Here is a 14,795-nt window from a genome sequence, read left to right as displayed (position 1 = left end):
AGAAACAGGTGGTTCCCGGGGCGGGAAGGGTTTTGAGGGGTCCCGGGGCGGTTTATGAGGGGAAAGTGGGGGTCCCGTGGCTGGGAGGGGGGGCGCACGTCCTGAAGGGGGTCGTGAGGGAAAACTGGGGACGGAGGGGGCGTTGAGGGGTCCCCAGGGGGTTCGTGAGGAAAACCGGGGGGACTGGCGACCGGGGAGGGACATGGGGGATCCAGGGAAGGGGTTTGAGGCGTTTCGGGGCGTTTTCTGAGGGCAAAATGAGGGTCCCGGCACCGGGGGAGGGCGGGGGGCGTCCGGGGAGTAGGTTTTGAGGGATTCCGAGGGAATTTCTGTTAAGAAACAGGCGGTTCGAGGGGAGTCCGGGGGGTCCAGGGCGGGGATTGAGGGATTCCCGGGGGAATCTGAGAAGAAATGGACGGTTCCCGTACCTGGCGGGGGGGCGTAGGGCTGGGGGGGAATACGGGATCCCTGTGGGGGGTGAGTAGGGGGGTGCCTATGGTGCAGGGGGCCCCCATGACCCCCCAATAACACCCCCCAGATCCAGGCAAAAAAAAGAAAAAGCGCAAAAAGGACAAAAAACGGAAACCACCCGCACGGTGAGGGTGGATATGAGGGGGGCAGCGGGGCCACGATCTCCCCAGAGCCCACCGTGGCCCTTAGGGAGTGGGGAGAACCAGCTGTTGGGGGGGTTGGAGCTTTTGGGGTGTCCCTGTTCCCTGGGGGGGGACAAGCAGAGCCCCCTTTCCTGGGGGGGGCCACATTCCCAGGGCCACCCCTCCCCCTGCCAGGGCTATTTTTAACCCCGCGTTGCCTGGGGCCGTGAGGTCATTTCTATTTTGGGGGGCTGATGTCCCAGCACGCCTCACACCCCCCCCCCCACTCCGGCCCGGGGGGCCTCTGGGACCTCCCGACACTCTCCTGGGACCATCCCCCTCCTCTTTCCCCCTGTGGGACCACCCTGTGGGCCCCCCTTGGCATGGGGGAGACCCCCGAGGGGACCAGCTATGGGGGGGGGGCAGACAGCTGGGTCCCCTGGGACTGGGGGGTATCGGGAGCCCGGACACCTGGGTTCCCAGCCTGGGTCTCCCCCCCCAGCACCCCCAGCCCCCCCGAGGATGTGTCGCCAGAGACCCCCCCGCCCCTGCCCCTGCTGTCGGAGGGGCTGCTGGGCTCTGACGAAGGGGAGCAGGAGGACCCCCGGGACTACTGCAAAGGTGGGGGTGCCCGGACACCCGGCTCCACGGCGGGGTGGGGTGGGGGGAGCACCCAGGCACCGGGGTGCCAGACTGCCCCCCCCTGCTTCTCGGTGCCCCCCCAGGCGGGTATTACCCCGTGCGGATCGGGGACCTCTTCAACGGGCACTACCACGTGGTGCGCAAGCTGGGCTGGGGGCACTTCTCCACCGTCTGGCTCTGCTGGGACATGCGGTGAGTGCCCGGACCCCTGCGGGGGGTGCAGGGGGGGAGTTTGGGGTGTCCCCCCCTGAATCCTGGGTGTCCCCCGCAGGCGGAAGCGGTTCGTGGCGCTGAAGGTGGTGAAGAGTGCGCCCCAGTACACCGAGACGGCCCTGGACGAGATCAAGTTGCTGAAATGCGTGAGTGCCCCGGCTCCCCCCAAACCGGGGACCCCCAGACTCCCCTCCAACCCCCCTGTAACGCCCCCCGTGTCCCCCCCGCCCCAGGTCCGTGACTCGGACCCCAGCGATCCCAAGCGGGAGAACATCGTCCAGCTCATTGACGACTTCAAGATCTCGGGGGTCAACGGCGTCCGTATCCTTCCAGGGGTCCCCTCTACTCCCCGGGGTGGGTCCCAGGCAGGGGGACCCCGCTTCCCCCGCCCCGTGGGGGGGTCCCAGGCATCCAGGCGCTCCTTGACCCCCCTAGACGTGTGCATGGTGCTGGAGGTGCTGGGCCACCAGCTCCTGCGCTGGATCATCAAGTCCAACTACCAGGGGCTGCCCCTGCCCTGCGTCAAGAGCATCGTGCGGCAGGTGAGGGGTGGCCCCCACGTCCCCCCATGTCCCCCCATGTCCCCCCGGCTCCCTGGGGAGACCCTCAGGCCCCCTTGGGACCCCCCATATCCCTGTGGGACCCGGAATGTCCTGCCCAGGCCCCTCCTAATCCCCCCATATCCCCCTGCCACCACCCCCATCCCCACGCCAACCTCAGGTGTTCCCTCGAGAGCCCCCCAGTGTCCCTGTGGGCTCCTCCGGATCCACGTGGGGACCCCAAACATCCATCCCCAGTATCCTTTCTGGGACCCTCTGTGTGCCCACAGGGACCCAAGTGTTCTCTCTAGAGCCCCCCCTAAGTCTGCAGTACCCCAATATCCATCTGAGACCCCAGATATCCCTGTGGGGACCCCAAGTGTCCTCCGTAGACACCCCCAAGCCCCCAGTATCCCCCCCCATTTCCCTGCAGCGGGTGCCAGCAGGCCTCGGGGACAGTGTGAGGGAGGGTCAGGGCACACACCCCCCCCCCCCCGATTTGAGGGTGCCCCCCCCGATTTGGGGGTGCCCCCCCTGCCTTGGGGCGCAGGTGCTGGAGGGACTGGACTACCTGCACACCAAGTGCAAGATCATCCACACCGACATCAAGCCCGAGAACGTGCTGCTGCGGGTGGGGGAACCCTTCGTGCGGCAGCTGGCGGCCGAGGCCGCGCGCTGGGCGCGGGGGGACGGCCCCCCCCAGAGCGCAGGTACCCCCGGGACCACCCCCCTGGCGCCCCGGGACCCCTCGTCCGATCCCCCTCTTCACCCCCTTTTCTCTCCGCAGTGAGCTCCGCGCCCCAGGACGTCCCCGTGAGTGTCCCCAGCTCCTCCCGCGGGTGCGTGACCCCGCGCGGCTCCTCGTGCCCCCCCCCCCCCGCTTTGCGGCGCTTTGCCCCCCCCCGGCGCCGGCAGAGCCCCCCCGTGCCAGGCGTCCCCTCCACCGCGGCAGGAGCGGCTCTCCCGCGCCCAGCGGCGACGGCGGCGGCGGCGGCAGCGGCGACAGAGCCGCCTTCTGGCCCAGCGCCTGCGGGACCTGGAGCGCCTGCGGGAGACGGCGGGGTCACCGGGGGTCCCCAATGATGCCGGTCAGTGCTTGGGGGGGGGTCCCGGGACCCCTGGGGACACGGGGAGAGGAGCAGGGGGGTCCCTGGGGGAGGGTTGGGTGGTTTCGGGGGTGGCTGTGAGGTGGATTTGGGGTCCCGTGGGTGGGTTTGGGAGTCCTGGGGGGTCGGAAGCCCCAGAGAATGATTTTGGGGGTCCCTGAGGGGTGGGTTTGGGTCCCTGGGGGCTGGTTTTGGGGGTTCCAGGAGGGTTGGGGGGTCCCATGGTGGTGTGGGGGGTCCTGGGAGGGCGGGAGCTTTGGGGTTTGGGCGGGGGGCAGTTGGGGTGTTGAGGTGGGGACCCCTCCCAGGATTTGGGGGTCTCAAGGTCCCCTCCCTCCCACAGAGGCACCCCCCCTGGACCCCGACGAAGGGGGCAGCCCCCCCAGTGGTGCCTCCTCCTCGGGGGTGCACACCCTGCGGGCCGGCGGCTCCAGCGATGGGCTCTCGGGGGGCTCCTCCGCCTCGGGGGGGGGCCCCCCCCGGCGTCCCCCCAGCCCCAGCTCCGCCTCCGACTCCCTCTTCACCCCCACCTCCAGCTCCCTCATCTCGGGGGGCTCGGGGGGGCCCCCCACCCCCCTCGGTCAGCGGGGGGCCGCAGGGGGCATATTGGGGGGCAGGTGGGGTTGGGGGGGTGAATTTGGGGGGCAGTTGGGGTTGGGGGGGAATTTGGGGTGCAGGTGGGGTTGTGGGGGGGGAATTTGGGGGGCAGTTGGGGTAGGGGGGGAAGTGAGAGGCAATTGGGGGTCCTGAGGGGCTTTGGGGGGCAGGGGGGGGTGGAGGGTGGAGTTGGGGTGCAGGGGGAGGTTGAGGGGGCAGTTGGGGGCGGAGGGGGGATATCGGGGGGCTGGGGGAGGACTAGGGGGGCTGGGGTGGTCTCGGGGGGCAGGTGGGGATTCTGCTGGGGGGCTGGGGGGGGTTATTGGGACACCCCGCTGATGTCCCTGCTGCCCCCACGCAGGTGGGGGGGTGCTGGCGGGGCAGGAGAACCCCCTGGACCCCCGCTGCGCCCCCCGGCTGCGCGTCAAGATCGCCGACCTGGGCAACGGCTGCTGGGTGGTGAGGGGGCGACGGGGGGGACGGGGGGCGGGGAGCCCCCACCTCGGTTTGGGGTGTCTTGCAGCAGCTTTGAGAGGGCTGGGGGCGGTGGGGGGTGTTTGGGGTGCCCCCTCCCCCGGGCAGGGGGTGAGGCGCTGGCCCCCGCGCAGCACCGGCACTTCACGGAGGACATCCAGACGCGGCAGTACCGGGCCCTGGAGGTGCTGCTGGGGGCGGGGTACGGGCCCCCCGCCGACATCTGGAGCACCGCCTGCATGGTGAGGGCCTGCCCCGCAGTGCCCCATGGCACCCCACGGCGCCCACAGCCGGCCCCACGGCCCCTCACGGCCCCGCTCCCCCCCAGGCCTTCGAGCTGGCGACGGGCGATTACCTGTTCGAGCCCCACTCGGGGGAGGACTACAGCCGGGATGAGGGTAGGCGGGGCCGGGGGGGCGGGGCCTCGGGAGGGAGGTGGGGGCTCAGAGGGGCGGGGCCTGACACGCTCCACCCCCAGACCACATCGCCCATGTGATCGAGCTGCTGGGGGAGATCCCACGGCACGTGGCGCTGGGGGGGCGCTACTCCCGCGAGTTCTTCAACCGCCGCGGTGAGGGGCGGGGCCAGGGGCAGGGGGAGGGGACACGGGGAAGGGTTGGGGCGGGGCTAAGCAGGGAGGCAAAGGATTAGGGGCGTGGCCAAGGGTTGGGGTGGGGCTAAATGGCAGAGGGAACTGGCTGGGGTGGGGCAAAGGATTTGGGGTGGGGCTAAATGGTGGTGTGAAAGGGGTTGGGGCGGGGCAAGGTTGGGGAGGGGTGGGGTCTGGGGGCGGAGCTAGAGCCCATACCCATGGGGGTGTGGCCACTCAGCAGAGGGTGGGGCTGGGGGGTGGGTGTGAGAGGCCAGGAATTGGGGCGTGTCGCTGCGTGGTGGGCGTGTCCCGGCACGGTGGTCACGCCCTGCTGACCCCGCCCTGCAGGGGAGCTGCGGCACATCCGCCACCTGCGGCCCTGGGGGCTGCGGGCGGTGCTGCAGGAGAAGTACGAGTGGCCCCGGGGGGCGGCCGCCGCCTTCGCCCGCTTCCTGCGGCCCATGCTGGCCTTCGAGCCTGCCCGCCGCGCCACCGCCGCCCAGTGCCTGCGCCACCCCTGGCTCCGCCCCTAGCCCTGCCCCACGAGTGTGAATAAAGGTGTGGCACGGCGGGTCCTGGCGGGGGGTTTATTGGGGGAGCAGCAGCGGGGTGGGGGGTACCTGGGGGTCCCGTCAGCGGGACCCTGGCTCCCCTAGGCACGGGGGAGGTGCGAGATGATGCTCTGGACGGCCCCCGAGGTCGTGCCCTGTCCCCCGATGTCAGGCGTGTGTGTCTGGGGATGGGGTCAGCCATTGGGGTGGGGCTTGTTGTGATCCCACCCACAGGGGGTGGGGACTTGCCCTTTAAAAGGGGGTGGGGGTGGGACTTACCCGGGGATCATCCAATGAGGCAAGGACGGCCTGACGGATGGTGGAGGCGTGGCTGTGCAGTCTGGGGGGGGGGAGGGCAGCCGGAGGCCACGCCCATATCAGCAAGCCACACCCATGGGGTGTGGCCTGGCCCTTGAAACTCTGCCCCAGCTGTGAGGCCCCACCCCCAAGGTGAACACCCAGAAGCCCCACCCCTCTGAAGCCCCAGACCTTGCTGAGGCCCCACCCCTTTGCCCAGTCCCCCGCAATGGGACCTCCTCCCTCTAGGGGAAGCCCCGCCCCCATGCTCTAATCCCTACCTTTGCAAAGTCCCACCCCTTGGCTGTGGCCCCACCCCCTTAGCTCCTCCCTGGGACTGTCACTGCTCCCCACAGACCAGGCCCCGCCCCCCCATGGCCCTGCCCCTGCGAGCTGAGGCCCCGCCCCACCGGAGGTGGTCCAGCATCATGCAGGCGGCCAGCAGAGCGGCGGTGGGGTTGGCGATGTTGCGGTTGGCGATGCTCTTCCCCGTGTTACGCGTCGCCTGCAGGGGGGCAGGGGGTGACTGGGGGGACCCCCACGTCCCTGGGGACCCCCTCAGCCCCTGGGGAACCCCCACAGGGACCCCCCGTAACGCTTCCAATTCCCCCCCCCCAGTCCCCCATTACTGCCCAGTGGTCCCAGTACCCCCCAGCTCCTCCCATCAGGACCCTCCCAGCACCTAGACCCCCCCTCCCACCCCTCAGCTGCCCCCCGGCCCCCCCAGACCCACGGTCTCGAAGACGGCGTAGTCGTGGCCGTAGTTGGCGCCAGGGACGAGGCCGGGGCCCCCCACCAGCCCAGCGCAGACGTTGTTGACGATGTTCCCGTAGAGGTTGGGCATCACCATCACATCAAACTGCTGCGGGCGCGACACCAGCTGGGGAGGGGCAGGGGTTACTGGGGATACTGGGAGGGGCGCAGCGGGGCGGCGGGGCAGCTGAGGCCCACCTGCATGGTGGTGTTGTCCACGATCATGCTGCGGAAGCTGATCTCGGGGTACTCGGCCGCCACCTCCTGGCAGCACTGCAGGAACAGGCCGTCCCCCAGCTTCCTGCAGGGACGGGGAGGGGGGTCAGCGGGCGCCGCGCTGCCCCCGGGCCCCCCCGCCCCGGGACGCACATGATGTTGGCCTTGTGGACGGCGGTGACGGAGCGGCGGGCGGCGGCGCGGGCCAGGCGGAAGGCGTAGTGGGCGATGCGGCGCGAGCGCCCGGCCGTGATGATCTTGAGGCTCTCCACCACGCCCGCCACGCTCTGGGGACAGGGGGCAGCGTCAGGGGCCGGGGCGTGACCCCTGGGGGTGTGGCCAGAGGGGTTCTGCTAGCCACTGGGGGCGTTGCCAGCACAGAGGGGGCGTGGTTATGACCAAGGAGGCATGGCCAAGTCTGTCCTCACCAGGGGTGTGGCCAAGGCAGCATACCCATGTGTGAGCCACAGCCATCACCCAGGGGGCGTGGCCAAGGCAGTGTACACACGTAGGGAGGTGTGGCCATCACCCAGGGGGCGTGGCCAAGGCAGCATACCCATGTGTGTGGGTGTGGCTGTCACCCAGGAGGCGTGGCCAAGACAGTGTACCCATGGGGGGTGTGTGACCATCGCACAGGGGGCGTGGCCAAGGCAGTGTACCCGTGGGGGGGTGTGACCATCGCACAGGGGGCGTGGCCAAGGCAGTGTACCCGTGGGGGGGTGTGACCATCGCACAGGGGGCGTGGCCAAGGCAGTGTACCCGTGGGGGGGTGTGACCATCGCACAGGGGGCGTGGCCAAGGCAGTGTACCCGTGTGTGGGGGTGTGGCCAAGACTGTACCCATGTGGGGGGGCGTGGCCCTATCAGCTTTGGGCCACACCATGCCGGGGGCATGGCCAGAGCGCAGGGGGCGTGGCCAGGGCAGCGTGCCCAGGGCAATGCAGTGAGCAGCCCTGCCGGGGGGGCGTGGCCCCACGGGGCGTGGCCCACCTCGTGCTCCAGGCTGCTGTACTCGCCCTCGGTGTTCTCCCGCACGATGAGGATGTCGATGTCGCGGTGCCGCGTCTCCACCCCCGGCAGGCTCTGGCAGTGGATCACGTTGGCGTACAGGTCCAGGCTGGTCCTGCCCCGCCCCGACACGCAGGTCAGGCTCCACCCCTTGGCCACGCCCCCCGTGCAGCTCCCAGCTCCCCACTGACCACAATGGCGCCCAGTTCCCCCCACCCAGGGCCCCACGGTGTCCCCCACTTCCTCCTGCCTGATGCCTCTATAGCTCCCAGTCCCCCCCAGCACTCCCAGTCCCCCCTCAGCGCTCCCAGTGCCCCCCCCCAGTAGCTCCCTGGCTCTCACCGGATGAGGTTGTTACGGGACTTATGGCTGGGCGGGAGGTTGTGGTTGGTCTCAATGTTCCCTGGAGAGAGGACGGAGACGGGGGTCAGGGGGTCCCCAAGCTGCCGGGGGGGTCCCCAGCCCCGCACTCACCCTTGAGGGCGACGCCGTTGCGGCGGATGGCCATGATGGCGTTCTGCACATCGTCCTCGGGCGCCTCAGCGCTGACCCGCACCTCCTCGAAGTCCACGGGCACGCAGGCATGCCTGGGGGCGGGGAACGGCCCGGACGCCTGGGTCCCGCAGACGGCCAGGATGCCTGGGTCCTCGCCAGGGCGAGGAGGGGAGGGGGGCACCCACCTGAAGACCTCCTTGACGTGCAGCATCAGTTCGGGGCCGATGCCGTCGCCGGGGATCAGCGTCACGGTGTGGCGGCCCCCATACTTGGCAGGGGGAGGCTGTGGGGACACCGGGGGGGTGAGGACCCAGGTGTCTGGGCCCCCCCATCCCCATCCTCCTTGCCACTCCACCTCCCGCATCCCCTGCCTGGGGAACCCAGGCATCCAGGCGCCCTCCATGCAGGCCCATGCATGCCCCCCCCCAACCCCACATGCTTTTGCGGTGCCCCCCACCCCGGGTTCCCACCCCCGAAGTCTGGCCATACTCACGATGCTGGGCTGCTGCGGGGGCAGGCGGCCGTAGCGCGGGGGAGAAACGGGGGCAGTTAGTCATGGTGCCGGCAAACGGGTAGGGGGTGGAGAGGGAAGGGAGCCCCCCGCGGGCGTCGCCAGGGCCCTCCGAACCCATCCCCGGAATCCACACAGCGAGAACAACATGCTCCCCCTGAACGGGCCCCAAGCACGCTGGGAGCCCCCTAAGTCAGCCCCCCACCCCAAAGCGGGGGGCTTGCAGCCCCTGCCATGCCCCAGCCTCAATGGAGGGGCCAAGGGGGGGCCCCCAAGTCCCCGCCCTGCCCCTGAGAGGGGACAGGGTGGGTTTGGGGACCCCCCACCCCAGGACAAGGGACACCCATGGTCCCTGTGAACCAGCTCCCTGCATCCCCGAAGTGTTAGAGGGCCCTGGGGTATCTTACGGGCAGACACGGCACTTACGGGCGGGAGGTGGCGCCGCTCGGCATCATGGGAAATCCACGCCTGTGGCGGGGAGGGGGAGGTCACAGCCCGAGCCCTGCATCCCCCCCAGCCCCCCAAGGGACCCAGCCCACCCCCAAGGGACCCAGGCACCCCACCCCCAAGGGACCCAGCCCACCCTTAAGGGACCCAGGACCCCCCCCAAGGGACCCAGGACCCCCGGGCAGCCCCAGATGCCTCATTAATGCAGCTGCTGCCAATTAGGATCTGCCCAGCCCCGAGATGGGGCTGAGCTGGGGGATCCCAGGGGTTACCCGCACGCCTGGGTCCCCCCCACCTTCAGCCAACCGCAGAGGATTCCGGGATTGAGCACCGACACCCCCGCCCCGCGCTTTGTCACCCCCCCCCCCCCCCCCGCCCAGCGGCTCAGGCACACGGGCCAACCTCCCCTAGAAATATCAACCAATCAACGAGGAAGGTGCTGTCCCGGCCCGCCCACTCGCTCGCCGCATAGCCAATCAGCATTCGCAGGCCCGGGCGGCTCCACGGCAGGAGCCAACCAGAGCTCCAGCCGCCTCACGGCTAGTCCCGCCCCGCCGTGCCGCCGCCTCCAATCAAATCGCCGTAGTCCGCCCGCGCACCGCCCGCCCGCGAGCTGGCCAATCAGAGCGCAGCATTCCGCCACCACCGCGGGGCCCGCCGCCCAGCTCCCGAGGGGCCCGGCGAGGGGGGCAGAACCGTCCCGCCGCCCCGGCACTCACCGGGCGCGGCCCCAGCACGGCCGGTACCCAGAGCCGCCGCGCCGCTGCCAGCGCCGCCGCCATGGCTGCTCTCCGCGATGGCCGCCGCGCCGCTCTCGCGAGATGTCGGCGCCGCCGGGGGACGGGGCTGGCGGGGCGCGGGATCTCGCGAGACTTCCCGCCTAGCCCACCCGCCCCGTGCTTTCCCTCACGCCGACGGCAGCGCCACAAAAGTCGCGGCGGCCATTTTGTGCCTGGGCGGTGCGGGGAGGCGGCGCATGCGCAGGGCGGCTCTGCGTGAACTCCCTTAGAGGGGCGCGGGAGAGGCGGAGGCGCCCGCCATTTTGTCCCGGGCCGGCGGCACCCGCGCGCGGAGCCCTTTCCTCAGCCGCACTTCATTCCCGTTTTGGGGCGAATAAAATACTAAAACCGGCGGGGAGTGCCTGGACCGCCGCCCCGCCGCGGTTACCATGGAAACGCCGAGGAGAAGGGCTCGCGGCTGGCGCGCTGCGCATGCGCCGGGGCGCGGCCGCGCCTTTCCTGGCACCGCCTCCCCGCGCCACATAAGTCGCGGCGGCCATTTTGTCCGGCCGGCGGCGGCGCTGCGCAGGTGCACCGCTTGGCCCCGCCTCCCCGCGGCGACGGCGGTGGCGGCCGGGCCACGTCGCGCGCAGGGCAGGCGCCCGCGAAGGCAAAAACGCGCTTCCCATTGGCCGCAGGGCGCGCGGCGGCCCGCCCCCGGGGGCTGATTGGGCGCGCGGCAGCGGCGGTAGGCGCTGATTGGCCGCCGGACGAGGGCCTGTGGCGGGAGGGCGGTGCGGCCGGCAGTCATGGCGGTGCTGGCGGTCCTGGCGGGGCTGCTGACGGTGGCGCTCGGCGCCACAGGTACGGGGGTGGGGGGCCCAGCAGGCGATACGGGGCGGGCGGGAGGTCCCGGCGGGTGCGGGGCTGGGGAGCTCCGTGGTGTGGGGGTCCTGTGAGGGCCGGAGGGGGGGGCCTGGGGTCCATGAGGGCTGGGGGGGGCGGGTCTCGGCGCGCCCCGGTCCTCACGGCCCCCCGCAGGCGAGCCGTGCCCCGAGCCCACCATCGTGCCCTCGTACTACACCACCTCGGACGCCGTCATCTCCTCCGAGAGCGTCTTCGTGGTGGAGATCTCGCTGGCCTGCAAGAACGGCGCCCAGGTGAGTCCCCGCGGCGGGGAGGGGGTGGGCTGCCGGCCCCCCCCCAGCGTCTCACCGCCGCCCTTTCCCCGCAGAACGTGGCTCTCTACGCCGATGTCAACGGGAAGCAGTTCCCCGTCACCCGGGGCCAGGACGTGGGGCGCTACCAGGTGAGCCCGGGGTCCCCGGGGAAGGGGCGCGGGGGGAGTTTGGGGGTTCAGCACTCTCCACCCCCACCCCCCCGCAGGTCTCCTGGAGTCTGGAGCACCGCAGCGCCCAGTCGGGCACCTACGAGGTGAAGTTCTTTGACGAGGAGTCGTACAGCGCCCTGCGCAAGGTGGGCCCCCCCGCCCCGCGGCTCGGGTCCCTCTGGGGGGGCACCCCGGGGTGCCCTCAGCCCGGCTCTGAACCCCCTTTTCTCCCCCCGTCCCCCCTCACACCCCTAGGCTCAGCGCAATAATGAGGACGTTTCCCGCATCCGGCCCCTCTTCACCGTCAACGTGGACCATCGGGTGAGTTGGGGGGGGTTTGGGGGTCCCCATGGGTCTGGGGGGGTTCTTGGCATGGCTCCCTCTGAATACGGGGGGGGGGGCTGGGGCTGCACATGGAGATTTGGGCAGAAACTGGGACGTTTTGGGTGTGTCGGAGAATCCTTAGATGACCTGAGAGTGTTGCTGGGGGGGCACTGGGGTTGCTTCTCCCCTCAGAAGAGGAGTTTGGGGGTCCTGGGGGGAGCTTGGGGGGTCCCCAGGGTCTTGAGAGGGTGTTTTGGGATGTCCCAGGGTTTTGGGGGGTACCACTGGGATTTTGGGGGGGGGATTTTGAGGATGGGTGTGGAGCTCCCGGAACCCAGGCGCGCCCCTGGGGCTTCGGGGGGTGCTGGGGGGTGGGAAGGAGGTTTTGGGGGGCACGGGAGGGTTTGGGGGGGCTGCAGTGACACCCCCCCCGGTCATTTTGACAGGGCGCCTGGAACGGTCCCTGGGTGTCGACGGAGGTGGTGGCGGCCGCCATTGGCCTTGTCGTCTATTACCTGGCCTTCAGCACCAAGAGCAGCATCCAGGCGTAGGCCCCCCCAGAAACGGCCCCCCCCAAACGCAGCCCCCTCCAGGGGGTCCACAGGTCCCGCTGGGGAGTGGGGCACCCCTAAAGTTACCCCCCGACAAAATAAAAGTGGCCCTTAAAAGTGGGGGTGCTGTGGGGCGGGGCTGAAGGACCCGCCCCCCAAAATGGGAATGGCTGGTTGGGGCTGGACCCAAAAAAATGGGGAAACACACCCCCCAAGTTTGGGGTGTCCTCGGCATGGGGGAGCCCCCAAATTGTGGGGGGGGCTACCCTTATCCCCCAAAATTGGGGGTCTCGAGGGTCCCCCCCCATGATTCCTGCCTGTGGGGTGTCCCCAAACGCTGTCCCCCCCGTGGCTGTACCCCAATAAAGGTCCCGTCCCCCCCATTTCCCTGTGTCTGTTTTGGGGGTGCCCCCCCCACATCCCAGCAGGGACCCAGGCTGTTCCCTGCTGGCTGATGACATCACACCCAGCCCCAGACAGGGGCGATGTCATCAGTGACAAAGCGGTTTGACCTCATGGGGGGGGGAGTGGGCAGTTTGGGGGTTCCTGGGTCCTTTATTTGGGGGGGGGTGGGGCTGCCGCCCAGACGCCGGGGTCCCGTGGAGGGGGGGTGAGCCCCCCCCCCCGTATGCCTGGGTCCTCCTTGGGGAGGGAACCCTGGTGTCGGGGGGGCTCCCTCCCCCCTCACAGGGGCCCCAGGTGTCGGGGGGGGGCTTAACCCCACCCTATTGCTCCCCCCCCCGGGGTCTGGACACCCCCCCTCCGGGGTGTGGAACCCCCGCGGGGGGGACCCGGGCGCCCCTACCCCACCGATGGCTCAGGGTGTGGCCCGAGGGGGCGTGTCCGCTGGGCGGCGGGGCGGGGCGGTGGGCGGGGACACCCCGCGGGTGGGCGGGGCCTGCGGGCGGATTATGTCAGCCCCGCGGCAGCCGCAGCCCCGAGCTGGGAGCGGCGCGAGCAGGTAGGGCCGGGGGGGGGGCCGGGGCCGGGGGTGCCCGGGGGGGGTCTCGGGGGGGCCGGGGCTGAGGGGAAGGGCTGTCGGCGGGGGGATTCACGGGGCAGGTGGCGCTGAGGGGAAGGTGCGTCTGCGGGGGTCCCGTGGGGCTGGGCTGAGGGGAGCGGGGGGGGATCCTGGGCGAGGCGGGAAGCGCGGAGGGGCCGGGGCTGAGGTAAAGGTGGTTCTATAGGGTGTCTATGGGGCCGCGGATGAGGTGAGGATGGCTCTATAGGGTGTCTCTGAGGCTGGGCTGAGGTAAAGGCGGCTCTATAGGGTGTCTGTGGGGCTGGGCTGAGGTAAAGGCGGCTCTATAGGGTGTCTGTGGGGCTGGGCTGAGGTAAAGGTGGCTCTATAGGGTGTCTCTGGGGCCGGGGATGAGGTAAGGGTGGGTCTATAGAGTATCTACAGGGCTGAGACTGAGGTAAAGCTGGCTTTATAAGATCTTTATGGGGCTGGTCTTGAGGTAAAGGCGGCTGTATAGGATATCTACGAGGTTGGGACTGAGGTAAAGCTGGTTTTATAGGATCTTTATGGGGCTGGGCTGAGGTGAAAGTGGTTCTATAGGGTCTCTATAGGGCCGGGCTAAGGTAAAGGGGGTTCTATAGTGTATCTATACGGGGCTGGGCTGAGGTAAAAGTGTCTCTGTGGGGAGGGGGCTCTGGGGTCCTCCCCGAGGGGGGAAGTGTGGAGCGGCTGCAGCTCCGTGGGGCGAGCGGCGCGGAGGGGCCGGGGCTGAGGTAAAGGTGGATCTATAGGGTGTGTATGGGGCTGGGCTGAGGTAAAGGTGGCTCTATAGGGTGTCTATGAGGCTGGGTTGAGGCAGTGGGGTGTCTGTGGGGCCAGGGCTCTGTGGGGAGGGGGCTCTGTGAGGCTGGGCTGAGGTAAAGGGGGTCCTATGGGGGCTCTGAGGGGCCGGGGCTGTGTGGGGAGGGGGTTTAGGGCGTCTTTGTGGGGCTGCAGCCGAGCGGGGAAGGGGGGTAGGGGGTCTCTGTGGGGCCAGCTGCCTCTGGGTGGGGGTCCCTGCTGTCTGCTGTGGGGCCGGGGAGCTCTGTCGGGGGCTCTATAGGGTCTCTATGGGGCCAGGGAGCTCTGTCGGGGGCTCTATAGGGTCTCTATGGGGCCAGGGAGCTCTGTCGGGGGCTCTATAGGGTCTCTATGGGGCCAGGGAGCTCTGTCGGGGGCTCTATAGGGTCTCTATGGGGCCAGGGAGCGCTGTCGGGGGCTCTATAGGGTCTCTGTGGGGCCAGGGAGCTCTGTCGGGGGCTCTATAGGGTCTCTGTGGGGCCAGGGAGCTCTGTCGGGGGCTCTATAGGGTCTCTGTGGGGCCAGGGAGCTCTGTCGGGGGCTCTATAGGGTCTCTGTGGGGCCAGGGAGCTCTGTCGGGGGCTCTATAGGGTCTCTGTGGGGCCAGGGAGCTCTGCTGGAGGCTCTATAGGGTCTCTGTGAGGTCTCTATGGGGCTGGGGGGCTCTATAGGGTCTCCATGGGGTCCCTATGGGGACAGGGACCTCCGGGGGGGGCTCTGTAGGGTCTCCATAGGGTCCCTAAGAGGCCGGGGAACTCGGGGGGGGGGGGGCTCTATAGGGTCTCTATAGGATCCCGGCCCGCGTCCAACAGATGGGTGGGGCCGGCGGGGGGGCGACGGGGAGGGGGGTGGGCCCGTGTGCGGCACACGCGTGTGCGTGGCGGGGGGGGATACACGCGCGATGTAACCGGCCCCGACAGCCCCGTCACCCCACGGCCGCCCCCCGCCGCCGTGACGGTCCCTTGTGGGGGGTGTCACCCCCCCCATCCCGGTGATTTCCCTACAGGTGCCCGCCCCTCCCCCCACCTGCAGCACCC

General features: G+C 70.0%; 3 protein-coding genes across 6 annotated transcripts; 2 read left to right on the top strand and 1 right to left on the bottom strand.

Annotated features, from left to right (window-relative positions):
- Nucleotides 1-483: 483 nt before the first annotated feature.
- Nucleotides 484-5,289, top strand: SRPK3 (SRSF protein kinase 3). Its single transcript, XM_075134932.1, has 14 exons — nucleotides 484-1,214; nucleotides 1,319-1,427; nucleotides 1,507-1,594; nucleotides 1,682-1,769; nucleotides 1,884-1,990; nucleotides 2,538-2,697; nucleotides 2,775-2,800; nucleotides 2,940-3,075; nucleotides 3,437-3,673; nucleotides 4,052-4,149; nucleotides 4,299-4,406; nucleotides 4,493-4,562; nucleotides 4,643-4,735; nucleotides 5,105-5,289. Exons 1-14 carry the CDS (start codon nucleotides 848-850, stop codon nucleotides 5,287-5,289), a joined length of 1,872 nt encoding a protein of 623 aa, XP_074991033.1. The 5' UTR covers nucleotides 484-847.
- A 40-nt stretch (nucleotides 5,290-5,329) lies between these two features.
- On the bottom strand, nucleotides 5,330-9,986 carry IDH3G (isocitrate dehydrogenase (NAD(+)) 3 non-catalytic subunit gamma). 4 transcript variants are annotated; one of them, XM_075134933.1, is made up of 12 exons: nucleotides 9,753-9,986; nucleotides 9,004-9,054; nucleotides 8,261-8,358; nucleotides 8,055-8,167; nucleotides 7,923-7,983; nucleotides 7,563-7,695; nucleotides 6,727-6,860; nucleotides 6,556-6,658; nucleotides 6,338-6,484; nucleotides 6,015-6,109; nucleotides 5,587-5,647; nucleotides 5,330-5,489 (listed from the first exon to the last, which is right to left on the bottom strand). In XM_075134933.1, exons 1-12 carry the CDS (start codon nucleotides 9,813-9,815, stop codon nucleotides 5,409-5,411), a joined length of 1,140 nt encoding a protein of 379 aa, XP_074991034.1. In that variant the 5' UTR covers nucleotides 9,816-9,986; the 3' UTR covers nucleotides 5,330-5,408. The 4 variants fall into 4 exon arrangements, with proteins under 4 accessions (XP_074991034.1, XP_074991035.1, XP_074991037.1 ...); XM_075134934.1 differs by having other exon boundaries at nucleotides 9,013-9,054; nucleotides 9,753-9,985; XM_075134936.1 differs by having other exon boundaries at nucleotides 8,569-9,054; nucleotides 9,753-9,982.
- Nucleotides 9,987-10,323: 337 nt separating this feature from the next.
- SSR4 (signal sequence receptor subunit 4) lies at nucleotides 10,324-12,340 on the top strand. The gene is made up of 6 exons (XM_075134937.1): nucleotides 10,324-10,616; nucleotides 10,794-10,912; nucleotides 10,987-11,061; nucleotides 11,139-11,228; nucleotides 11,338-11,403; nucleotides 11,853-12,340. Exons 1-6 carry the CDS (start codon nucleotides 10,562-10,564, stop codon nucleotides 11,955-11,957), a joined length of 510 nt encoding a protein of 169 aa, XP_074991038.1. The 5' UTR covers nucleotides 10,324-10,561; the 3' UTR covers nucleotides 11,958-12,340.
- Nucleotides 12,341-14,795: the final 2,455 nt, after the last annotated feature.

Source organism: Calonectris borealis, chromosome 34 (genome assembly GCF_964195595.1).
Source record: "Calonectris borealis chromosome 34, bCalBor7.hap1.2, whole genome shotgun sequence".
Classification (NCBI taxonomy): Eukaryota; Metazoa; Chordata; class Aves; order Procellariiformes; family Procellariidae; genus Calonectris; species Calonectris borealis.
This window is presented reverse-complemented; position numbering and strand designations above follow the sequence as displayed.